The sequence below is a fragment of the Carcharodon carcharias genome, chromosome 15 (assembly GCF_017639515.1).
Source record: "Carcharodon carcharias isolate sCarCar2 chromosome 15, sCarCar2.pri, whole genome shotgun sequence".
NCBI lineage: Eukaryota > Metazoa > Chordata > Chondrichthyes > Lamniformes > Lamnidae > Carcharodon > Carcharodon carcharias.
Genome location: NC_054481.1, coordinates 88,589,166 through 88,616,628, shown reverse-complemented (window position 1 = coordinate 88,616,628; position 27,463 = coordinate 88,589,166). Strand labels below are relative to the sequence as shown.

The window sequence follows — 27,463 nt, the reverse complement described above, 5'->3', positions numbered from 1 at the left end:
TATTCACTTATTTTTTCTTCTTTCCTCTCCCACCTTTTTTTAATCTATTTGTACCCTCTGCCTTTCCTCTCTGTTTTTCTGATCCTTTTTTGCCCCATTTTCCTTCTCCGTATTCACATGTGCTGTTTTATTCATTCCGCTGCCCTCTCCCACTCCATATCCTCTCCGTTTGTCTCCCTGTCTGTCTCCCTATGGGAAGGCCCAGAGACCTCAGTTTACCCTCTAATGATTCCAGTAGTAGCAGAAATGAATAGCAGCCCAGAACCCCCTCAGTACGGTAAGTGTTTCTGCACCCAGTATGTGTTGTACTGTAACACAGTCTGCTACTGCACTGTGAGCTTTCTGCTTGTTACAGCACCCCAGCTGTCTGTGTTGGATAAGTCATGCTGCATGCAAAAGGAGAATGGCTTGGCAAGTGACTTTAAATGCATGTTGTTTTGTGCATTAACATTATTTATACCATATGGATTGCAGCGATTCAAGAATGGGGCTCACCCACCATCACCTCGAAGGCAGTTAGGGATGGGTAATTATTGCTGTCCTTCCCAGTGATGCTCACATCTCTCAAACGAATAAAAGCAAACACTTCCTCCAAAAAATTAAATTGCTTTGAGTACCCTGAACTGAAAATGCAGGTTACTCATTACATAGAATTATAAAATGTGTACAGCACAGAGGCAATCCAGACTCTGGTCTCTAGCTACTGACTTCATGCCCCTCCCTGACAACTGTCTGAGGCCAAACTAAACTGATCAAAACTTTATTGTCACGTTTAGCCCTTAGATGATTTTACAAACTCATAACCACACTGTCATTAAGACCGCCTGTTTCCACCTCTAACATAACTCAACTTTTCCTGTCTCAGCTCATCTGCTGCTGAAACCCTCATTCGTGCCTCTGTTATCTTAAAACCTGACTATTCCAACCCACCCATAGCTAGTCTCCCACATTCTACCCTCCAAAGACTTGAGGTCATCCAAAACTCTGCTGCCCATGTCTCAACTCACACCAAGTCTCAATCACCTATCATCCCTGCACTTGCTGTCCTGCTCGTAGGCAATCCCTCAATTTTAAAATTCTGATCCATGTTTTCAGATCCCTCCTATCTCTGTAATCTCTAATTTTGGCCTCTTGTGCATCCCCAATTCTAATTGTTCTACCATTGGTGGCCATGCCCTCAGCTGCCTGGGCCCTGAGCTCTGGAATTCCCTTCCTAAACCTCTTTGCCCCCCTTTCTTCCTTTAAGACACTCCCTAAGACCTACCTTATTGAGCAATATTTTGGTCATCTGACCTAATCTTATGTGGCTTGGTGCCTAATTTTGCTTTATAACGTCCTATGAAGTACTTGGGATGTTTTATTAGATCACAGGCACGATATAAATATAAGTCGTTGCTGACTGCTGGAAGAAGTTTTAAGATGCCACCAAACCTCAGACCTACAAACGTACCTGCGTTCAACCAGTGGTACAATTCCTGTAGAGAATGATAACTTTTAAAATTATATTTCAATTTCCAGTGACTGGAAAGGATCGCATGACAATATTTAAAGTTTTAAAACTTTTACAATAATAAGCAAACTGATGGCAACATTGACTAAACACCATCTATTAGGTAATTTATACTTCAAAATACAGAAATGTTTACCCATTTGATTTTGAACATGATTGACATTCCCAGGCCATTACCTGTGTCCCCTGAGTGGACACTTTATTCTCCCGGAGCCACTACACAGCTGTTCTCCACTCCCAATGGCCTGCTTCCTTTTTCCTTTCCCAGCCGGGTAAATTCTAACCCCAGAGCTGACATAACTGTGAGATTACACCGGAGATTCCTTCTCTTTAGCCCAATCGAGGCGAATCTTTCAACTTCCTTTAGATCTTCATGAGCTTGGTCTCTTCACTCTGAATGCAAGCTTCCACCGCATTCTGGGTGATGAACCATAGGATGGTCATTTTCTCTGCTTCAGGTGTAGGACTGGCTGCCTTTTCCAGCTCTTTTGCTGCCAGATTCTTGCAGACTCACTTGTGTTTCTGAGTTTGAGATATCTCAAACCCTGTGACCTGACACTACAATAGCTTTCTGTGAACTCCCCCTCTCTCAAAACCCATCTCCATGGCGCCATGAATCACATGGGTTTTGTAAGTAGGTATAAATGCCAATTAGCCATCCTTCGACCCCCAACTCCATTTTAGTTTGGAACTAAACAGACAGTTTAAAGTATAATCATTTATAAAACATAATATTCCTGACACTTCTTTCTTTGTGGGAACAGGAGACTTAACAGTCTACACACAGCCAGCACAGATGCTTTTAGCATTGTTCACAGCTGTGAACATCTTGCACCTTCCCAACAAGTTTCTTGACGTGTGCCCCTTTTGTCCCCATAGTAACCAAGGCTTGTCATTCAGAGCAGGCCACATGACCCCTCCCCCTTCACTATTCCATTTTACCTTCAATTAAAGAGACAGAAACTAAAAATTATTTATTTGCTATTGGGAATATGAAGCATAAAAACATTTTTCAAATACTGTCAATGCAGCATAACATGAAAAATACAGGATGGGTTAATTATGCATTTTAGTAACTTCTTGAAGTGTGACAGTACTTTTCATTTTGGAACACAGACTGTATTACTGGCAAGTTGAATTGAGCAAGTTGTGTCTTGTATCTCCCCTGAGTTGATTGTAAAGGAGAAATGCTGCATGTAATTCAAGCCTCTGAGTTCAATTTGGACATTCACTCTGCATGACTGGCACTGTGTTCCCCATGAAGCAAGTGTACCACTAGCAGGACCCACTAAAAGCACATCTTCCAGGCTGCCTGTCTCAGCCTCCGAAGTTTCAGGTTTGGTGTGCAGCCAGCTTCACATGAATTGTGCTTGGAGAAGCTCAGGTCTGCCACAGGTCCAAAATGTACTGCTGAACTGGAAAACCCCCTAGTTTTATTTTATAATGCATATAAATGTGTTTTTCTGATACCTTGGATCTTGATGACTCATGCTGCTTGATGCATGTTACAGATTGCTTTCGGATGCTGGTTGATCAGTTCCCGGACGGGTGGATGTTGTTTAGCAATAGTAGAATTAAAAATACACACGGCTTCCTGCAGCATTCAATGAAATTTAGAAGTTGAGCTTCATTTCTTGCCGAGATAGCTTCCCGCCATTTGCACAATGAACCATGACTGATCAGGGTAGAGGACGGTGGCAAAATGGTAATGTCACTGGGCTGTTCTGGAGACATGGGTTCAAATCGCACCACAGCAGCTAAAAGCTAGCCTAATGGTGACCTTGAATCTCTCATTGATTGTCAAAAAAACCCATCTGGTTCATTAATGTCCTTGAGGGAAGGAAATCTGCTATCCTACCCTAGTCTGGCCTACATGAGACTTCAAACCCACAGCAACGTAGTTGACTCTTAACTGCCCTCTGAAACAGCCTAGCAAAAGCCACTTGATTCAAGCGCAATTAGGGGTGGGCAACAAATGCCGGCCTTGTCAGTGACGCCCACATCACTTGACAGAATAAAGCAGACGCGATTTGAAAGGTAGAATGAGATGCCACTCACTGTCTGAAGTAATGGACACTGACTAACTGTTCAAACATTTATTAACGCTTCACGTATTTACCACATGCACAGACTTCCCACTCCCCACTGGAGAATTTCCCTGTGGTAACGTGAGAAGGAGAATTTACATCTTCAGGAATGGAAGGAAAAATGTTTTATGCAAGTCGCCAATGATTCAGGAGGAGGGTTAATTTTCAAGTTGTGTATAAAGCTTTGCTGCACCAGTTCTCAAGAGCAATTAGGGATGGGCAATAAATTTCTGGCCTAGCCAGCGATGCCCACATCCCATGAATGAATGAGAAAAGATTTTTCTACATCGTAGTGCTTGACTTTAGAGCACTAGGCAGAGGAACTTGGAGCAGGGAACTGTTATGGAGCATCTACTCGGACTTCAAAGGATGGAAACTCCCTCCTGAAATGGGTGTGACATTTACATTGTTTGTGATGGAGGGTGCTGCTTGCATCATTTCCTTGGGTGCTGGATGAAAGCCCAGAATGCTTCAGAGAAAGTAGGGGTCATGATAAACCCCTTCAAGTGGTAAAGTTTCCAAAGGGCCTGCTTGGGTACCTCCTGGCGCTGCAGTAAGATCATTATGTTGGGCAAGGAAGGAAGAGCAGCAGAGATAGAGACCATTTGGCCCATGTTTTAGAAAGTTGCCTGGAGATTTTGAATCCAGTTGGAACCTCAAGCCTGGAGTCGTGTCCAAGTTTCCTCCCTGGACCTGGGCACCTGTCCATGTCTTGGTGAAGGCCAGGTTATATAGATGAGTTGAATCTGGGGATTCATTCAGTTTGGTGCAGTGCAGATAGAAGATTGATCAATGGAATGGAAAGAGAGAGTAGGTCTCTGGATAGGGATAAATAGGATGAGGATTTAAAGTTGGCAGGCAGGGACCGGTGGAGTATCACAAGGATCAGTGCTGGGCCTCAGCTTTTTACAGTCTTTATTAAAGACTTAGATGAAGAGACAGAGAGTAATGTGTCTTAGTTTGCTGACATTATAAAGCTAGGTGGGAAGGTAAGCTATAAGGAGGACTCAAGAAGGCTGCAAAGAGACATACAGGTTAAGTGAGTGGGCATCAAGGTGGCAGATGAAATAAAATGTGGGGAGGTGTGAGGTTATTCACTTTTTGGTCCTAAGAATAGAAAAGCAGAATATTTTTTAAAAGGCATGAAACTTGTAAATGTTGTTCACAGGGCATGCAGGTACAGCAGCAGTTAGGAAAGCAAATAGCATGTTGGCTTTTATTGCCAGGGGTTGAAGTCAAGAATAATGAAGTCTTGCTACAACTGAATGTGGCTTTGGTAGACCACACCTGGAAAACTGTGTAATTTTAGTTTCCATATTTAAGGAAGTATACACTTGCGTTGGAGGCAGCACAGAGAATGCTCACTAGATTGGTCCCTGGGTTGAGAGGCTGAGTAAACTGGGTCTATATTCTGTGGAGTATAATGATATGATGCATCAAGTTTGTTAGTGCAGTGGGTGGTGTGTAGTGGTTAGCCTGTTTGTCACCTCTTGATTTCAGCTCTCGACGCTGGGTAACAATATAACTACTGCGAAAGAGAGCCGAGCCCATTAGCCTCTCCCGCGAGTACAAAGTTTCTCCATCAATAAGCCCCATGGAGTGCCTCCTGAGGCGACAAATGTAAACTGGGTAACTCACCGATCCAGGCTAAACTACAGGGGATTTGGAGGCGGCCTGCCCCCCAGAAGCATGTCATACAGACCCACCAGCATGTTATGCCCTAGTGCCCACGGACCAGAAGTCCAGCTATGGGCAATTAGCCCCACTGTCTTATGGATGCCTTGGGAGAGAAAATGTAAACCCCAACATAAAATCAGGGGTGGAGTCCCTTAGGCGGCAATCTGTCATCTATCAGGCAGCTTTCTGGCACTCCTGCAGCAGAGCTGGTATCAAACAATACAGCTTTATACTTTCCTTTGGACAGTACTAGCAATGCCAAGAGGGTGGCCCTGATGCTTAAGCAACCCGAGGTCTCCAAACTCTTTGCCCAGACTGATGGCTGGAGAGGGCATTCTAGCTTTGAAGTTTAATGTTGGCACAACACAGGAAGAAACAGTTACCAGTTATAAGCCTTCATTCAATTGGCGTAGAACACAAGTGCCAGGGGTTACTTCCAACAATAGGAGAGATCATTGCCTCTCATTGGATAGCCACGGCCCATCTCAAGCCTGGCAGCCCCCAGTCTTTTGGATGCTGTCCTGCCAATGCCTACTTGCTTCACTGGTGCTTGGAGGGCCATCTTTTGACAGATAATCTATGTACCAGGTAAGGCAAACTCAACAAAGAAGACACCATTCTTTCATATCGCAAGCTGGAACATAAGAACCATGCATCCTTGCCATTACTGATGACCTTCTGCAGGTTTGTGACACATGCAAGACGGCTGTGATTGACAAAGAACTTACAAGACTCAATATGGACATTGCTGGGCTGTAGAAAACTAGGCTTACTCCAAGTGGATTCCTTAAAGAGAAACACTACATTTTCTTCTGGCAGGGGAAAACTCAACAGGCAACACAGGAGCATGGAGTGGGTTTTGCAGTAAAAGTCACTCTACTTGCGAAGGTTTAAACCCCCTACAGAAGACTGAGAGACTTCTTACTCTGCTTGTCAACAAGTGTGGGCACAGTTAACCTCATGCATCTATGCCTTGAAACTCACCTCCACCCAAGACATCAAGGGTCAATTCTCTGAAGCACTTGACGCTGCTGTCAGCAGAATTCCCAGCATTAGGGGCTGGACCTCCTAGGGGTCTTCAACACAAGGATGGGTACTGACTGCACAGCCTTGCAATCTGCATAGGGCACCAGAGAATTGGCAAGATGAACCTAACTGAGCTGAGGCTGCTGTAGTTGTGGTGTTAGCTACTTCCTAAACAAGCCGTGCCACAAGGTGCCCTGGAAACATCCAAGATCATGCTCCTGGCACCGGCTGGATCTCATCATCCACCAGATGTTCCACCTTCAACAGTGTCCTCATCACTCGTAGCTATTGCAGTGCTGTCTGTGACACTCACCACTTGGCTATAGCCAGGTCAGGCTGAAGCCAAGGAAACTACACTACGTCAAGAAGAAAGGTCACCTGTAGTCCGTACCATTGAAACAGAAAGGGCCCAGGAGTTCCTCAACATCCTCTTTTAGACAACAAACACCCACGGCCAGAGGAAATGTCAAAGTAGGATCATCTGCACAACACCATCAGTAATTCTGTACTCACTGCATACGGGAAAAGAGATCAGAGGAATGCTGACAGGTTTGAGACTTATTGGACTGAAATGGAGCCAGTTACCACAACCACGAGGAAAGCCCTCATGAACTACAAGCAAGTCCCCAACAAACAAAATCCAGATGCTCTCTGAGCTGCCAGGATCGAGTTTCAGCAGATTGCTCAGCACTGCTGGTTGAAACTCTGCAATAACATAAATCTGCTGCTGAATCCGGGGTTGCTGGAGGGATGTATGAAGGAATTAAGAAAGCAATGGGCCCAGCAGCAACTAAATCACCCCTTTGAAGACAAAGACAAGGATGATCATCACTGACCTAACAAGCAGATGGAAAGGTGGGTGGAGCATTACCTCAAGCTCTGTGACAGAGAATGTTGTACTGAAGATCTCAGTGCCGTTCCAGACCGCCCTGTCACTGAGCTGGACAGTGAGCCCACCGTAGTAGAGCTCAACAAGGCTATTGACCATCTTGCCAGTGGTAAAACCCTAGGAAACAATGCTATACCGCCTGAAATCATCAAAAGTGGAAAACTGGTGCTGCTGCTGCAGCATCTCCATGAACTTCTGTCTCCTGGAAGGAAAGATTTGTCCCTCAAGGCACGCGCGATGTAAATATTGTCACTTTGTACAGAAACAAAAGGATCGCAGTGACTGCAACAATTACTGGGCAATCTCCTTGTGAAGTATCGTGGGGAAGGTCTTTACTCACGCTGCTGTGACTAGATCACATCATGTGTCTACTGAGCCTCAATGCTGCTTCAGAGTTGGCAGATTGACATGATTTTCTCACTTCGGCAGTTACAGGGGAAGTGCTGCGAACCATGCAAGTCAGTCTACCTTTGCTTCATAGGCCTCACCAAGGCATCCGATCTTGTCAGCAGAGACAGACTCTTCAAACTGCTGTAGAAAATAGGCTTCCCTCCTGGGCTCCTGAGTGTCATTTCTCCTTTACACCAGAACATGCACAGCTTCATCAGTTATAACGGAGCTTCGTCAGACACTTACAAGATCAGCAGCGGGAGAAAGCCAGGCTATGTCCTGGTGCCAGCTCTCTTTGGTATTTTTTTTTCCAAGCTGCAATTGTACGCTTTCGGTGACTCAGATGAGGGTGTCTACCTGCATGCCAGAGCTGCCGGCAAGCTGTTTAACTTGGCGAGACTGTGCACCAAAGTGCGTTATGTCCTAGTCCGTGAGTTGCTGTTGTTGATGATGCTGCATTAGCATTCCATATTGAATGTCACTCGCAACAGCTTGAGGGTCGGCTCTCCCTGGCTTGTGAGGAGTTGGACTGACAGTCAGCGTCAGGAAAATCAAAGTTATAGGCCAGAATATAGAGACTCCATCTTCCATCAACATCGACAACCTCACTCTGGAGGTCATCGACAGATTCACATACCTTGGATAAGCAATTGCCAACAACCTGTCCCCTGTTGCTGAAATCAGCACCAGGATTGATGAGGCTGCAAGGGTCATATCAAAGCTGAGAGGTCAAGTGTGGACCAACAGCAAATACACCAAAAGTGCAAAGCCCTGTTTGTACCAGGTTTGTATTCTCGGCACCCTTCTTTAGTGTAATGAAGCATAGGCAACTTATGCAAGCCAAGAAAAGTAGTTGAACAGCTTCCACCACCACTGTCTCAAATGAATATTGAGCATCTCCTGCCAGACAGGACAGAGTGCCGAATATGGAAGTACACCAGAGTTCAGGGATCCTCAATATGTTTGCCCTCTTGAGTCAGCAGCGACTCAGTTGGCTGGGTCATGTGAGCCGAATGGATGATGGCCGCATCCCGAAAGACATGCTCTACGGTGAACTGGTTTTCGGCCCCTACAACCACAACAGGCAGCGTTCGGTACATAAGTTACACACACCCCGGGTGCAGCCCTTTACCTCCAGAAATGGAAGGATGTCAGGCATTGTAATGATCCTCGGCCAGATCCCAGGGAGATCTGGTTAGGGTCCAGTAACATTTTGTTTAAAGTAGATAAAGTTTGAGATTCAAGATGCTATGTGAATAGAGCCATAAGGTTCCACGGGTTTTGAACAAACAAAAATAAATTTTACTAACAAGTTCAGAAACAACTTACAATATCTACCTTGCACTGCAACATTCATGGTAAGTATGAGGTACATGTGAATTAACAGGCAAACTATGGTCGGACACAGCACAATAGAAGATAGATGCGACCAAAGCAGATTCCATGGATTTCTTGACAACCCATCCAGACGTTTGTCACATTGTGAGCCACCCAATCTCACTGAAACTTGGTCTTTCTCATGAGGATTTCCAGTCTCTACATTTGAGGATCTCGTCTTCAAAGGTCGCTCCCACTCTGATGCCTTCAACAACGACCCACCTCGCAGGGTTTCAGTCTTGCCTTCCAAAATTCTTTTCGCCTGGATCACCGAGCACACTCAAGCTTCACTTTCCATGCACAATTTCAGATCTTTGGCTGTGCCAAGCAGAGCAGGCACTGCTCCACAGGGGTACCTTTTCCCCCAAAGGACCGCAGCACGGTATCAGCAACCTTCAGCTGCCTTCTCAGATCTTCAGAACTCCTCTCATGCCCACTTCATTTAAGGTCCATTCTCTGCAGCTCACTCTTGAATTTGGAGTGATTACCCTGCTCCTTTCTTTAACTTCACTTAAGGGGACTTATTCCTGTCTTCATTCATTACCTGGAACTACCTTTTGTGACCTCTCCCTGATTTGGGACCTTCCCCCTGCTCCCTGGGACACACTCTTACAATACCGGTCACCTGACTTTCCTCTTCGTTTTCCGTTTTCTCTTTTCCCTTCTGCACAGGCGAGCAGGGCCACGTCCCGCCCGGAACAACACAAAGCCACTGAACTGTGCGTGTGCAGCCATTTCCAACCCGATGCATGCAAGAGAGGCTGAAGTTCGCCCAGACCTATGAAGTAAAGGTGGTGAGTTTAGGTTTCATCACAAATTTCTCTAGGGCTTAGACGAACGAGAGGTGATCTCATTGAAATATTTATGAAAGGTCTTGACAAAGTAGATACTGAAACGTTGTCTCCTGTGACTGGGGAACCTAGATGAAGGGATCGCAGTTTCAGGATAAGGGGCTGATCATTGAGAACTGAGATGAGGAGAAATTTTTTCACTCAAAGGATTGTGAACCTTGGTAATTCTCTACCCCAGAAGGTTGTGGATGTACCACCATAGAATATATTTAAGGCCCAGATAGACAGATTTTAGGTCTCTTGGGAAATCAAGGAATGTGGCGAGTGGGCAAGAAAGCGGAGTTGAAGCCCAAGATCAGCCATATTCATGTTGAATGGTGGAATAGGCTCAACGGGCCTTATGGTCTACTCATGCTCCTATTTCTTATATTCGCCTGAAATCAGTGGGGGAGGTGGTGGCATAGTGGTATTGTCAATGGACTGGTAGTCCAGAGACCCAGGATAATTCTCTGGGGACCTGGGTTTGAATCCTACCACGGCAGATGGTGAAATTTGAATGCAATAAAAATCTGGAATGAAAAGCCTGATGATGACCATGAAACCATTGTCATAAAAACCCATCTGGTTCACTAATGTCCTTTCGAGAAGGAAATGGGATAAATATTTCCCTATCTGCTCACCTCTATCGTCTCTTATCTACTCTAGCTTCTGCAGCCTAGCCCTGTAATTGAAGTTTCTCATACCCTAACTTAGTAAAACATCCCAAGGTCCTTCATAGGAAAACAAAATAGGACACTGAGCTACATAAGAAGACATTAGGTCAGATGACTAAAAGCTTGGTCAAAGAGGTAGGTGTTAAGGATTGTCAAGGATGAAAGTGAGGTAGAAACAAGTAGGGGAGGGAATTCCAGAGCTTAGGGCCTAGACAACTGAAGGCATGGCCACCAGTGACGGAATTATTAAAATCGGGGATTTTCAAGAGGCTAGAATTAGATGATTACAGTTATCTCAGAGGGTGATGGCGCTGGAGGAGATTATAGAAGTAGGGAGGGGGCAAGGCGATGGAGGGATATGTAAATGAGAAAGAAAATTTTAAAATCCAGGAATTGCTTAATCAGACGCTAGTATGATCAGAGGACAATGGTGAAGGGTGAACAAGACTTGGTGAGAATTAAGATACTGACAGCTGAGTTTTGGATGGCCTCAAGTTATGGAAGGTGGAATGTAGGAGACCAGCCAGGAGTGCATTAGAATAATTGAATCAAGAGGTAACAGAGCCATTAATGAGGGTTTCAGCAGCAGTGTTTTTTTGTTTATTCATCATGGGATGTGGGCATCACTGGCTAGACCATTTATTGCCCATCTATAGTTTCCCTTGAGAAGGTGGTGTTGAGCTGTCTTCTTGAACTGCTGCAGTCCCTATGGTGTGGGTACACCCACAGTGCTGTTAAGGAGGAAGTTCCAGGATTTTGACCCAGTGACAGTGAAGGAACGGTGATATATTTCCAAGTCAGGATGGTAAGTGACTTGGAGGGGAACTTCCAGGTGGTGGTATTCCCATCCATCTGCTGCCCTTGTCCTTCTCGATGGTAGCGGGTTGTAGGTTTGGAAGCTGCTGTCTATTAAGCCTTGGTGAATTCCTGCAGTGCATCTTGTAGATGGTACACGCTGCTGATACTGATGGATATTCTGTTCATGAAACATTTCAGCATGTGTCAGGATTACAAACGAACATACGAATCAGGAGCAGGAGTAGGCTACTCAGCCCTTCGAGCTTGCTCTGTCATTCCATCTTTGGTTTTTTATCAGCCGATGCTGGCGGTTTTTTAAAAATTGACCCACTGGGAGCTGGTAGGCATGCCAGTGAACATTGTTTTAAGTTGCTGAGATGGTAGAGCAGACCTTTCAATCAGCCAGCTGTGTCTACATAAATTGAGCTGTTATGGGAAAGATTTCAAATAAAACTTGTGGTGGTTGCATCCTATTTTATGTGTTTCCTTTTCAGTGAAACTTTACAAGAGTACTAGATTGAAAGTCATATCAGTTAAAGGCAACGGGCAGCCCTAACTATTCCTAGGCTGGATCAGCTTAAAGTGTGAAAGGAAGAATTGAATGTAGCAGCTTTCATGAACTCGGGATGTCCCAAAGGACTTTACAGACAAGTTGAGTACTCACAGTATCGTCACTGTGGTAGAGAATTGTGGCAGCTGGTTTTTGCACACAGGTCCCACAACTAACATTGGCATAATGAGCAGTTGCTGATGTTGGTTGAGGAATAATTATTGGCCAGGAAGCCAGAGAGAATTTGCCTGCCCTTTTTTTTTGAAACAGCATACGGGATCTTTTAAGTCCACCTGCCAGGGCCAGCAAGGCCTTGCTTTAAATGTGCTATCTGAAAAACTACATCCCTGGCAGTGCAACACCACATCTGCATTATGATGGCCTAGGATATGTGCTCAAATTTTTGGAACGTGTCTCAAGCCCACGGCCTCTTAACTGCCCTTTGGAGCGGCCTGGTGAGCCACAGGTGTCAAACAGATGGTTCAAGAGAACAACCACCAGCACCCTTCTCAGGACAACTAGGGGCGGACCATAACTTATACAGCTTTGCCAGCAACACCTACATTCCAAGAATGGATATAAAGCTTGGAAGGGGAAAATCAGTCAGGACTGCTGCTTCGGTGTCACCTTGGCTCAGCGGTTAGCACTCTCGCCTCAGGGTCAGAAGGTTTGTGCATTTAAGTCACATTCCAGAAAATTGAGCTCAAAGACCAGGCTGACACTCATGCAGTGAAGAGGAGGCTCTGAAGAGTTTTATGGACTTGAAACGTCAACTCTTTTTCTCTCCACAGATGCTGTCAGACCTGCTGAGTTTTTCCAGCATTTTCTGTTTTTGTTTCAGATTTCCAGCATCTGCAGTATTTTGCTTTTATTGTACTCTCATGCAGTTCCACATTCTCACCACTTTCTGGGTAAAGAAGTTTCCTCTGAATTCCCTGTTGTTTTGCTTGGTGACTATCTTATTATGATGGCCTCTGGCTTTGCTTTTCCCACAAGTGCAAGCATTCTCTCTTTGTCTATTCAATCATCATCTCATCATCTTTCAGAAATGTAAAGACCTCTGTTAGTTTCTCCCTCAGCTTCCTCTTTTCAAGAGAAAAGAGACCCAGCTTGTTTTTTTTTTGCAAAAATATACTTTATTCATAAATCTTCAAAAACATTTCGAACCATTTCAAATCACCATTACAAAAATACAATCAGGTTCAACTTTAACAACATGAATCACAAGGTGTATCAGAACAAACAATGAATATTACAATCATTGGCAGACATTCATTTTAATCTGTACAGCCTGAGGGGCTCTTTACTGTTCCCAGCTTGTTCATTTTTTGATGGGCATAACTTCACGGTTCAGATATCATCCTTGTAAATCTTTGCTCACTCTCCGGTGACCCCATACACATTAAAGATATGGTGACCAGAATTGTACACAAATGTGGTGTAACCAAGGTTTGATACAAGCTTAGCATAACTTCCCTACTTTCCAATTTTATCCCCCTAGAAATAAGCTTGGTTTGCTTTTGTTATGGTTGGGGGCATCACTCCCAGGTCCCTTTACTCCTCCACCCCATTTAGATTCTTATTTTCTAAGTAATATGCAACCTCCTTATTTTCCTTTCGAAAACATCATACCTCACGCTTATCAATGTTGAAAATCATTTGCCAATTATTTGCCCATTCTACAAGTTTATTAATATCATCTTGCAATTTGTTGTAGTCCTCCAAGTGTCAACTGCCCCCTGAATTTGGTGTTGCCCATGGATTTAGAAATAGTGTTTTTGATTCCAAAGCCTAATATAAATTGTGAACAATAATGGTACTAGACTGATGCATCTAGGACCCCTGACTCCATGTGTTCTGACTTCATTCATTAGTCTACCTTATTTGAAGTATTTTTGAAAATCCAAATATATTGCATCTACTGAATTACCCTTGTCCAGCCTCTCAGTTACCTCTCCAAGGAATTCAGTATGATTGATCAATAAAACTTTCCCTTTTGAAATCCATGTTGCCCCAGAGCATTTCACAGCTCATGAATTAGTTTTGAAGTCTAGTCATATTTTGGAGACAAAGACGGCACCCAATTTGTGCACAGCAAGATCCCACAAACAACAGTGAGATGACTGATGAGATGATCTGTTCCTGGTGGTGTTGGTTGAGGGATGAATATTGGCTAGGACACCAGGAGCCCTCCCCTGGACTTTGGTTCATGCCTTGGAATCTTTTACTTCCACCTGAGGGCAGATAAGGACCTTTGTTTCAAGTCTCATCTGACAGTGCAGCACTCCTTCAGCACTGTTGAAGAATGTCAGCCTAGATTATATACTCCAGTCTCTGGGGTGGGACTTGAAACCAAGAACTTCTGATTTGCAGACCAGAATGTGGCAATTAAATCAAGGCTGCCATTATAATGAAGAATGACATTTTTATTTGTGTCTATGAAGGCTGTAAATGTGTTTTACCTCGTAATCTGGAAAGGCTCAAGCCATGGGAATGTGCATTAGAGAGCTCATGAAATGAAATTCATTACTACACAGTTTGGTATATGGTCCAAGTCTTTCCCAAGATAGCTGCGGTCCAGTTATAGCATAGATAAGATTAACATTAGTATTTTCAACTTTTATATTGGCGGTGTCCTTCATGTATTCAACCTAGTTTTTCAATTAATAATGCATTAGTTCCTGTCTACCTTCAGCTGGTAGCTTGTTCTTTGTTGAGGTTTGTGTGGCTCAGCGGATTGGTGCGTAAAGATGAACATTTTGTCTTATCCACAATAAGTGGCGAGGTCAGCTCAGCACTCTCAGCACCTTCTTTAGTCTTTAACACTACCATTTACACTCTCTCTGTCCTGTGCCCATGACATCTTTGTCAATCTCTCCTGAACTCCCTCCTATCCCTGTCCATCTTGCTCCACCTGCTCTACTCACTCTTAAACAGTCTAAAACTTGTCACGTATCTTACTTCTCTCCAGCTCTGAAGAAGAGTCATATGGACTCTCAACATTAACTCTGTTTCTCTCTCCACAGATGCTGCCAGACCTGCTGAGTTTTTCCAGCATTTTCTATTTTTATTTCAGATTTCCAACGTCCGCAATATTTTGCTTTCATTTAATTTATTATATTGCCGTAGAATTGCTTGAGCTGCCAGACAGAAACTGCAAAGCTCCACAATAGAATCATTATGGCACAGAAGGAGGCCATTCGGCCTATCGAGTGCATGCCAGCTCTCTGTAGAGCCATCTATTCAGTCCTGTTCCCTAGCTTTGTATCCATGGCCCTGTGATTTATTCCCCCAAGTTCCTATCCAGTATCCTTTTGAAATCACTGTCTCTGCTTCCACCACCTTCGAGGGCAATGAGTTCAAGGTTATTACTACTCACAGTGTGTAAAAAAAAAAAGCTCTTACTCACATCCCATCCTTATTCCTTTCCCAAAACCTTAATCCTTGTATGATCAGTTAATGGGAACAGCTTTTCTTTGTCTACTTTATCCAAGCTGTCATAATCATGTTCTTCTCCATCAAATCTCCCCTCAACTTCCTTTGTTTAAGGAAAATGACTCCAGCTTTGCCAACCTAATCTAATAGCTAAAATTCCTCACCCCTGGAACTATTCTGGTAAATCTCCTCTGCACCCTCTCAAGGACCTTCACATATCCTTCCTAAAGCGTGGTGACCAGAACTGGGCGCAGTGCCCTAGCCATGATCTAACCAGAGCTTCTGAGGCTTTTCAAAGGTAAAAGTGGGTCCCACATATTCATTGATAGTACAACTCGTTGGTGACATTTAACCTTTCGTTGTTTACCATGCAAAGGTTAATAATAGAAAGAAGGACTTGCATTTATTTTGAGCTGTTCACAATCTCAGACAATCTCAAAGGACTTTACAGCCAGTGAAGTACTTTTAAAGTATTGTAAAGAAAAAGCAGCAGCCCATTTCTACACAGCAATATGATAATGATCAGATAATCTGTTTTTGTGATATTAACTAAGGGACAATTATTGCCCAGGACATCAGGGATAACTCCTTTACTCCACTTTGGAATGGTGTCCTGGGATCTGGTATCTTCAAGAGGGCAGGTAGGATCCCTGTTTAACCTCTCATCTAAAAACCCAAACCTCTGACCATTGAGCACTCCATCAGTACTGAACTAGAGTATCAGCTCCAATTTCGTGCTCCAGTTTCTGGAATGGGGCTTGTGCCCACAACCTTCTGACTCAGAGATGAGAGTTCAACCACTGAGCTACGGCTGACAGATTTATTTGTGAGAAAAAGTAAAGCTCTACAAATGGTACTGGCAAAAAAAAAACTGGATATTTAGCTCCAATTTCGTGCTCCAGTTTCTGGAATGGGGCTTGTGCCCACAACCTTCTGACTCAGAGGTGAGAGTTCAGTTACTGAGCTGCGGCTGACAGATTTATTTGTGAGAAAAAGTAAAACTCTACAAATGGTACTGCCAAAAAAAAACTGGATATCTCAAGTTAGGAGCTATCCTAATAAATCCAGAAATATGCTCAGAAGTTAATTGGCCAACCTGAGTACAGAAGGAATTCAAATTTGCTTTCTACATCTCTGATCTCTCATTGCTACCCCTTACTGTTATGGGGAAGCACTTTTCTAAACTCACTGGCGAGAAAACCTCAGCAGCACAATAAAGATTGCTACCAATATTGGTCATTTCCTTCTCTTAGCTTCCAGTTACTCTACCCAGTGGTGCTAGTTGCTCCTACCGAACAAGCTGCACCTTTTTTGGTGTTTCATCTTTCAAAATAAATAGTGCGCTCCCCAGCAGCGTCCACAGGGAGTGCAGGTCAGAGATGGGACAGCAACATTAGTTGCAGCACTAGTTCTTTAATGCTCTGTGAATATATTTACTCACTGAGAGTGTAGGATCACAGAATCTCTCTTCTTACCCTATTCTGTGATAGCTATGACACAAGCTAGGTTCCCCAAGCTGCCCATCCTTAATGGTGACTGTAGAAATCTAACTATCTAACTCTCTTTTTGGTAGAAATTAGTGGAAACCACATTGACATTCAACTGATTTTCCATTCCAAAGGCAGGTCTGACATTTATGAGAGCTAAGTGGCCTAAATTGCAAAGGGCTTTTCATAAATGTCAATCAGGATTCGAAACTAAATGCTATTTTGCCATGTGTATTTTGGGTTGTAATTCAAGGGATTTTGAAAATTATGCAGTGTTCAGGGCTCTAATACATTAATAACATATAAAACTGCTTCAGTATTTAATGTCTGTCCTACATTAAGGAAGAATTCTCAGAGGGTTGTAGGGCTAGAGAAGGTTATGGAGATAGGGAAGAGTGAAACCATGTAGGAATCGAGCTTCCAGTGCCATTTTACAATTAGAAAACCTTTTCTTACAGTGTTGTCTTTCAGAAATAGAAAATAATAACGTTTACAGTAGATAGCTCTTCCAAACTTAGAACCTCATCAGTGAGGCGCCTACGACAACAGTGTAATTTTTCGCACTACAGTATTTTCAAATTGCATCTCAATGGTTTATGAAAATGAAGTATTTGAAGATGCGTAGGAATTTAGATTTCAACGGACTTCCCAGACCTCCACAATCTCTGATACTGCCACTCCCATTCTGGTTTGAAGACCAATTGATTTTAGAAGATTTAAATCTGGTGAGTCAACCATGAGACAGGTGCCTGAAGAAGCCAGCTTTTTCTTTAAAAATTGGGCTTAAAACAATAAACCAAAGAATAGGCCTTCAGGTACAAATATTTAAAGAGTAGTGTCCAAAAACACTTTTGGTTAACTATGTCTCAGATCGATAAGATTTAGTGGTTGGATTGTAATTTAGTTGTGTTGGAAGGTCCTTTGGATACAGGAGAGATCCAAACTGTGCTTAGCAGTCAAAGACTACCCAGTAAAAGAAGCCCTCGTAGATTGTCCTCTCATTCATTGATTGGGATTTTTTCTTCGATTATGAGAAATTCTTGAACTTTTGTTTAGTCTCAGCTTCAGTCAGAATGTTACTGGTTGTAGCTCCACTACAGTGCTGTGGAACTGCTGTATTGTCAAAGCTGCCATCTTTCAGATGAGAAGTTAAGCTGAGACCCTATTGCCTGTTCAAGTGGATGGAACAGATCTCATGACATTGTCTAAAGAAGAGAAAGGGGAGTTCCACCTGGTGTCCTGGCCAATATCAACCAGTGCTGTACAATGTTGGTGGCACAGTTTTAGAGCTCCTCTGGTCTTATTCCAAACCAGCACACAAGAAAAGCCATCAATAAAAGTGGCTTTTAAAGATTTACTCCTGGGGCCTTAAAGAGCTGAGGAACGAATTGGGGACCAGCTCTGCTGCTGATTATTCTTCATACTTGATCTCATTTCCTGGTTTGAAAAGATTTGTTGATTTCCCTCTTTTTTTTATCCCCCTGCCCCAGTCCTTCTGCTTGTGATGACCTGTACTCTGATATGGCCCCATAGGCAGCTGCTGCCTTCCATTATCTTCAATAATCTAGTAGGGTACTCACCCATGGAAGAGTGGAGCATGGCCCTGCCCTAACAATGTCTGTGGGGCCTTTCAAACAAAGGTCATTGCATTATGATCAAAAGCGAAACCAAGTGTTTGCCATGTTTACCAACTTTGCTAATCAGCTATCTCTTCCCCCACCCGACACCAAATAAAAATCCTGACTGTGGTCAGTAACATCAGCACAGACCATCATACAAAGCATCTTCCTGAGTCTGTGTGCCTCAACACTTCTTCACGGCAGCACACTGGCCATTATCTCAATTAGTTCATTGTTTCACTGAGCTCCATACCAAGGCCAAAGGTTAGTTTTTGTATTTTTTGTTAAAGTTTATTTGGTTTTGGTAGATGGATTATACTGATAAGGCTTTACTATCCCTCATTAGCTGGTGTTGATGGTCTTGTGGTGATGGTGACATAGTAGTATTGTTGGCTTGGAAGTTCAGGATATTGGCCTAGCAACGTTGAAGGAAAGGAGATGCGTGCCCAAATTGTAATAGTGTTTGAGTTGGAGGGGAACTGTTGAAGTGATTGTGTCCCCACAGCGCTGCTGCCCATGTCCGTACTATTGGTCACAAGGGACTGTAGAAGTAACGGTTCCATTCTGACGAAGGCTTGAACTAACCTTTGAGGCTTAATTGGCAGTTAAAATTTCTAGTTATGAAGTAGGAGCTCCATTGGTCTAATGTTATTTGCCTGCATCATGTGCCGTGAACAATCCGGATCTCACCAGTCCCAATGGAAAATACATTTTTGCAGAAGGAAATGAAGAACATAGCTTCCTACTAATGGCATTGAAAGTATTTTTATTTCTCTTGTTTATATCCATAATCGTGCTGCAGTATTGGAATGTCATGTGGAAGTAACATTACTGATGCTGGGCAGAAGCCACCTTTTGTTCGAAAACAGTGGTGATGTTTTATTGAAAGCTGATGAATCCTGCTTCTCCTTTACTGCTGTGGCCAGGATCCAAAGCTAAACTGAAGCACCAAGCATATGTATTTGGACAATTTTAATGCAAAATGTGTTATTCAGCTGAATCAATGCTATAAGAGGAAATTAGGAACAGGAGTAGGTCATTCACCCTCTTGATTTTATTCTGCAATTGCATCTTTTAAAAGCAAATGAGTATGAGGAGTTACATACATGAACGTTTAATAAAGTGTTGCAGATTTTTGCCACAGTCCAGGTAAAACCTTAAAAGCTGTTTTTAATAATTGTGCTTTTGTACGGTTTACCAAGATGCTTGGTTTTTTCGCAGAGATCACTTGAAATCTCACAGGTGGTTTTCTAAGAACACCTTGCTAGTATGTCATTTGCCCAATGTGGTGTGGTGGATGAGACTTCCTGCCCCTAGCAGAAACTCAGAAACCTAGGGCTGAAGGCCCGCCATGTTGCAAAATGAGAAGCAGGCAAGCGTATGGTAGAATAATGGATAATTTGGATTCTTTTTTATTCTTTCATAGAATATGGGTGTTGTTGGCAGGATCAGTGTTTGTTTCCCATCCCTAATTGCCCTTGAGAAGGTGGGGATGAGCCCACATTCTTGAGCCTCTGCAGTCCCTGTGGTGTAGGTACACCCATGGTGCAGCAAGGGTGGGAGTTCCAGGATTTTGACCCAGCGACAGTGAAGGAATGGCGATATATTTCCAAATCACAATGGTCTGTGGCTTGGAGGGGAACTTCCCAGTGGTGATGTTCGCATACTTCTGCTACCCTTGCCCATCTAGGCGGCAGAGGTTGCAGGTTTGGAAGATGCTGTCTAAGGAACCGTGGTTGCCACAGTGCACCTTGTAGGTGGTACACGCTTGTCACTGTGTACCAGTGGTGGAGATATTGAATGTTTAAGTTGGTGAAAGGGGTGCCAATCAAGTGGGCTGCTTTGTCCTCCTGGATGGTGTCGAGCTTCTTGAGTGTTGTTAGAGCTGCACTCATCCAGGCAAGAGGAGAGTATTCCATCACATTCCTGACTTGTACCTTGTAGATGTTCGACAGGCTTTGAGGAGTCAGGAGGTGAGTTACTCTCCACAGAGTTCCCATCACTTGACCTGCTCTTGTATTCACAGTATTTACATGGATGGTCCAGTTCAGTTTCTGGTGAGTGGTAAGCCCCCCCAGGTTGTTGATGGTGGGGTATTCTGCAATGGTAGTGCCAGTGAATGTCAAGGGGAAGTTAGATTTTCTCATTTTGGCGATGGTCATTGCCTGGCTCTAGTGTGGCGCTAATGTTACTTGCCACTTATTAGCTCAAGCCTGAATGTCAAGGTCTAGTTGCATATGGATATGGACAGTAGGCAGTATACTGATGCTCCGTTTATTCAGTGAGGCAGCCTATAGTGACGAGTAAACGACAGGAACAAATGTAAACAGCTTGTCTTATGGCCTTTTACCACTGGGTCACCATTTTGGGTCTGGTTGGGGGAAGACTGAAGTGAATCAAAAATGACCAGCAATACGAAACATAACACAAGAAACACTAAAAGGAGTAGGCCATTCAACCCCGCCCTGAACCTGCCCTGCAATTCAATAAGATCATGACTGATCAAATTGTGGCTTCCACTCCATTTTCCAGTCTGTCTCCTGTAACCCTTGACTCCCTTGTCAATCAAAAATCTGTCTAACTCAGCCTTGAATTAAACTCTCTAACTGTGCATGCATTCAAAATGAGCCTCATTAGCTCTCACTTGTCTAGACTGTATTCAAATCCTGACCTGGGAACAACACATGTCAGAACTAATGGGGAGACCTGTGGCCAGTAAGCATTGCAGCTTCCAAACCTATGTTCACTAAGACTGGTGTACACTGATGAGGTACCACGTTTTTAAACTTAAGTGAGCAATCACCAACACAACTAATGAGTGACATTCAGTAATCTGGAACTCCCTACCTAACAGCATTTTGGGAGCACCTTCACCACATGGACTGCAGTGGTTTCAGAAGGTGGCTCATGACCACCAACTCGAGGGCAACAAGAGATTGGCAATAAGTGCTAGCCTTGCTTGCAACGTCCAGATTGCAGGATGGAGTCTGTTAAATTCTAGATTGTAAACCATTGCTTCACTCAGTCACTGGAACAAGAGTAGGCCATTCAGCCCCTTAAATCTGTTCTGCCATGGCTGATCTATATGGGTCCTGTTACTGAATTTTTTTTGTATGCACTTCTGTCCCAAACTTCTCTACTTCCATTATTGTGGCATTGTTCTTTGGAATTATGTTCTCATGCACTTTAAAAATGTATCCGGTCCCGCAGCCAGCAAACATATTGTCTGCCAAAAGCAGAATAAAGTTTCCCGTTACAAGGCCTTTATCCAGTGTTGCTTTTATCTCTTCTGTTCTTGGGAGTGGTGTGAGGGGATGATCCCTCCAGTGGCATCTTTGTCCCTTGACGTTCACTCTTGATTTTAGATTAGAAGCTGGCTGTGCGATGAGAGACAGAGCTGGCTTTTGAATCAGTTTTTCTTGTGTTGTTTTGAGGGGACGAAATGGAAACTATTGGAACTTCATGCTGAGAAATGGAGGTGAAGGGTCATGATTTATAATCCAGGCCATCAATGTTCAAAGTGGTTAGAGTGCAGGTGATGTCAGATAGTTACGACGAGGTAGTAAGAGGCCATTGAGGTGGATACAAGAAATCTCATGGTTTTATTTCAAACAAAAGCAGGGGAGTCCTCCCAGTGTGCTGATGAATATTTATCTATGTATGTCAGGTGTCACTTAGCTGGTGGTACTCTTGCCTCTGAATCACAAGGTTCCGGGTTCAATTCCCACTCCAGGCCTTGAACACAAAGTTGAAGGCTGACGTTCTAGTGCAGCACTGAGGGAACACTGCACTATTGGAGGTGCCATCTTTTGGATGAGACATTAAACTGAGGCCCCATCCGCCCGATTGGCAGGGTGCAGAAGATCCCATGGCACTACTTTGAAGAAGAGCAGGGGAGTTATCCCTGGTGACCTGGTCAAAATTTGTCACTCAATCAACATCACAAAAACAGTCTGATTATCAAATTGCAGCTCCTGGGATTTTTTAATGTATAAATTAGCTGTTGCGTTTCCTACATTACAACATTACATACTTCAAAAAGTCCTTAATTGGCAGTAAAGCTCTTGGAAATGTCTGGTTATCATGAAAGGCACTACATAAATGCAAGTTTATCTTAAGTCTTTCTTAAGCGTGTATCATGAAAGCAAATTACTTGGTCATTATTGCATTGAAAGATCTTGCTCTGTACATTACAACAATGACCTTTCTTTTCTACTTTGCCTTTCTTTCATTTTGAAGTTCAACAGTTTTGAGATCCTGGGAAAGGATGAGTTGGAGTTAGGGGAGGTGGTGTGATGAATCTTGAGGTTGCAGGGAGGAGGATGAGCTTGTTGAGGGGATGGTTGGTGTTGAAACTTTGGCACAGCTGAATAGTTGCAAACTAACCAAAGGTCGAGAATTGATTGCGGCTTGTTTTCCCACAATCTGGAAACAGCACGAAGTTTTTGAATTAAAACCCTTGCATTTTAACATGTTCTGCAATATGATGTCTTTGCTTAGAAGCACTGCTATATGAATAGCAGTTTAGAAAATGTGTTCACTCAGCACAGCTTTTGGTAAGAGATCTCCTTGGCAGTAGTTAATGTTTTTAATCTGAACATCGTTTTTGGTTTCATTTATTGACCTGTGTCAGCCAAGCCCTGGGCTCGTTAAGACCCATTGGTGAAAGGCCTTGTCTCCCCATACCAATATGGTTCAACATGACACTGGTGTTCAGGGCACTGAGAGGCCCAGGTTTGGTGAGGGACTGCGGTACAGGGAGGAGGCTGGGTGCTGCTGTAAGATTACCTACCTGAATGGAGCTTGACCTGATAGCCTTTTTTTGTAGAACCCCATTTAGTGCTTTTACACCACAGTGTGAATAGTGGGGCATGGCATCGGAACAGCTGCAAACAGACCTTTAAATAATTTGGCTTTCATCAGAAAAAGCCCTCAAGATCACAAGCCTCTATGTGCTGTGCTGTTGAGAAATGCGTGGCTGTGAGGGCACAATGCTCCTCTTTGTGAGGAGATGGGGAGGAAGTTGGAAAATCAGTGTGATTCCAAGGATTGCAGGCTTGGTTGCTGTGAATGGTTGTTGCACAGGGCAATAAATTAGAGCTCTTTCCATAGCCACAACAGTGCTGAAGCCAAGTCTTAGACAGAGCAACTCCTGATATGTGCAAGGATCTCAGCTGCTTTTTGAGTATTAACTGGCTCTGATTTTAGGGTTCATTGGAGTCGTATTGACCCTTCTCACATTGGACCATGTCAGCATTTAAAAAGCATTGACAATGCTGAGTGTATATCAACTGGTCACAGGGCTTCTTGTAGATACTACAAGACCATGCTCCTTGCCATTGGCACCCGGTGAAGCTATCTGCTCTTCACCGCTCTTGCTTCGTGACACTTAGGAGCCAGCTGTGGCTCAGTGCTAACCTTGAGTCAGAAGGCTGTGGGTTCAGTACCATGGCCAAGTCAGCCTATATGCTGACAGACCCCATCTGTTGAAACTTGAGCATAAAATCTAGGCTGACGCTACAGTGTAGCACTGTGGGAGTGCTGCACTGTTGAAGATATTGTCTTTCAGATGAGATATTAAACTCGGGCCCTGTCTGCCATCTCAGGTGAGCATAAGCTATCCTATGGCAGTAATTCAGTGAATAGCAGGGTGGTTCTCCAAGGCGCCAAGGCCAATATATTTTCCTCAACTAACACACAAAAACAGATATTTGGTCATTATCTCTGCTGCGTGGAAATTGGATGCCATGTTTCCTACATTATAACAGTGATTGCGCTTAAAAAAAAACATTGACCATAAAACATTTCTGGATGTCCTAAAATTGTGAAGGCCTGTCTTTCTCGAACACAGTCCCTTCGTTTCAGCTCTGATCTTCCATGTGGAAAAATAATTATTATGCATCACCAGGTCAACAATCTGTATATTCCTCATAAACCAGATCTCACCACATGACTGGTACTTGAAATGGCCTATGTTAAAATGTGTCTTAAATAAAGTGCTGGGAAACACATCTACCAAGTGACCTGATGGCTATTTTGCTACAAAATACTATGATGTCAAAGCAGCCTGAACCTGTTGTTGTGTCATACAGAATCTTCAATATAGAAAAGAAACTTGCCGAGGTGCATCATGGAGGCTTTTGAATTGGTTTGGGCCATAAGATTCAATTTACACCACACAGTTTGCTGTTAATGCAAAGCTGAAATTACTGTATGTATTCGGAACCATCAGACTTAGTCATACACTAGGGCTGTGTTGATAATATTTACTTGTATGTCTAGAATTAGATATCCTGCGATTTGTGCTATGTTTATTGATATAGCTTCACATAGAATTTTACTACACAGAAACAGGCCATTTGGCCGAACATGTTTATTCTGCTTCATGAGGTTCATCTCTCCCGAATTCTTATCACCCTATTACCCTTTCCCAAAAGTGTTTTTATCTGGTTTCCCTTGAAAACATTTATGCTATTCACACCATGTGGTAGTGAGTTCCACGCTATCACCACTTTTGAGTAAAGAAGTTTCTCCCGAATTGCTTATTTGCTTTATTAGTGGCTATAGTACATGGCATCGAGTTTTGGATATCACAAGCAGAAACATCTTCTCTACCTCTACCCCCATTAAACCCCATTATAATTTTATCTTCTTCATTGAACTGTTTAATGCTACTCTGGTAATCAAAAGTGAATAGTTTTATATGGTGGGGCTTTGCTGAACAGAGCAGTGTTATTTATTGACCGGGAAAGCAGGATTTGAATTTCTCTGGTGCATTCATGGTGCATTGAAACTTGTTCCTTGCTGTATGATATGTTCATCACTTGCCTATCAAAGAACTTGGTAACAATCTCAAGTGGATCTCTCAGCTCTTGAGAGATAGCTAATTAGCCATAGCTAATTGGACTTGAATAAGGAGGATTATGCATGTTGTGTCCTTGAAATAACTGTTGCCGAGGACATTAAGCTCCATTCTCTGATAAATTGGCTGTCAGCAGCATGACAGTGAGACAAAGAGGTGATGTTACTGCTTTCCAATTGCCTAAAGACTCGTCTTCCCTGGAGGCAGTAAAACTGGAACATCAATCTAAATACTACCCTTTCTTTCCAGCGTTGATCTTTGTACCTCAGTTAAGTTGTTGTACAGACCCTCTCTCCTTGCCCACACTCAGCCTTTGGTCGATCCATGCCCTGGTTATTATCTGCACAGACCCCGTCCTCCCCTAAGCTGCTGTAATGGATGCCAGACTGCACTGTTGTCAGATAATTGCTTAAATGTATTTGGGTTTATTGGTGTAAATGGAGTGGATACCACAGCTTGAGAGATCAAGAGACTACTTGAAGCAGTTATGTAACCTAAATACATCGTTAATCTACTAAATATTGCTGAGGCGCATGCCATACAATTGAGGCTCTTTGTAAAATCTTTTCAGGAACACCTTCAGCACACGGACATTGGCTTAATTTATATAGTCAATGAAGCAAGATTTAGAAATGCATAGATATTGCAGAAGCTGAAAATGATAAAATAAACATTGTAGATTGAATATATGTTACTGGTGAGTTGCTGGACTATCGAGGTTTATGAGGAGGCAAATGGTGATAACCTGTTTGCACTGGAGATGGTAATGAGAGGGCACAAATTTGAGGTAATTGCAAAAAGATCAAAAGGGGCAGAACCTTGATTTGAATAACGATTTAACATATGAACACATTCCAAGAGAAATCTAAACAGCAGATGGGGAAAAAGTAGGAGACTGAGTCAATGCTACTTGCTTGTGCAGAAGATTGGTAAGTTCAAACATCACTCTGAAGAGCTGACGCTCCAATGCAGTGGTGAGTGCTCCATTGTTAGAAGTGTCGACTTTCAGATGAGATGCTAAACTGAGGTCCCTCCTCAGATAGATACAAAAGATACCATGACATTATTTTGAAGCTGGGGAGCTTTCTGGTGTCCTAGCTGTTAGTTCCAATAAGTGCTCACCGCAGAAGAATGAGTCCAAAGCTAGTCTTTTACCACAAGCAGGTTTATTCTTAAGCCAGCTCAGCACAGTGACAGACTCTTTCAGTCCCTTCCACTCTGGAGTGTTACAGTTGTACCTGTTAATAATATTTCTTCCCAGTTTCAAAATGGGGACCTTTGCACTAAAGTGAACGTGAGAACTGCTACATTAGAGAAATGATACAAATGATTGCATCAGGAAACCAACGCCCATCACAATGTAATTGCTATGCAATGTAATTGCCAGTCAAAAAGATGTTTGTTATTGGACTTTGACAGTGTAATTACTGAAACACTGACACTAGCCAATATTGATCCCACAACCGATACCACTGAAAACAGATGAAATGGGCATTTATCTCATTGCTATTGATGGGACCTTGCTGTGCAGATTGGCCATTGCATTTCCCTGCATCATGGCAGTGAATACATTTCAAATTGAAAAATAATTCATTGCTTGTGAAGAAATTTGGGATGTCCTAAGGTTGTAAGAGGCACTAGAAATGAAATTGTGTATGTTCCTACCTGGTTGATGTACTTACTAGCAACTGCTGTTGCATGGCACTCATACTGCAAATAGTCCTACATGGTTTGTTTTGTTTGACATATTTTATCAAGTTCGATGTAAATTTTCTCCAGAGTGTGTGAGAGGTTTGAGGGGTGAGAGCAGTAAAACATTTACTTTCATGACTCCTTTGTACTACCAACCTACTTCCAGTTCAAGTGTTTCTGCAGTGCACGACTACTGATGTGACATTTACTGTCTTCACATTTAGTGCTGAATTCCAAATGAGCAAGGGAAAATACAGAACCTTGGATATGCTGGTTGGCTGGGAATTTGAGTTGTGATCTTCAGTTTCAGGCCATGGACCCTCATTAATATTTGGGGCTATTGTTGGCTTGGAAAGGTAGACTGGACATGGATATTTATTACCGGAGGCACTGGTTCCTCAGAGGAGCTTTGGAAAACAGGAGGGGTTTTCCTCCAGGAGGTCCTCTGCTTCCCAGAAGACAATAGTGCAGGTCGATGTATATTTGTGGTAGTGTTGTTTAACTGTGGCATTGAGGAAAGGATTGAGTGATATTTTTTGCTTTGTAATTTGCCTTACTTG

At 43.2% G+C, this 27,463-nt stretch overlaps 1 protein-coding gene across 4 annotated transcripts in view; it reads left to right on the top strand.

Annotated features, from left to right (window-relative positions):
• hspg2 (heparan sulfate proteoglycan 2) overlaps positions 1-27,463 on the top strand; it is a 519,883-nt gene that overhangs the window by 167,161 nt on the left and 325,259 nt on the right. For 3 of the 4 annotated variants that reach the window (XM_041206463.1, XM_041206461.1, XM_041206460.1), the window contains exon 4: positions 200-277. The exons of the other annotated variant lie outside the window; for it this stretch is intronic. In XM_041206463.1, the coding sequence (XP_041062397.1) occupies positions 200-277 (78 nt within the window). The remainder of the gene's footprint in view (positions 1-199; positions 278-27,463) is intronic. 4 annotated transcript variants of the gene reach the window in all.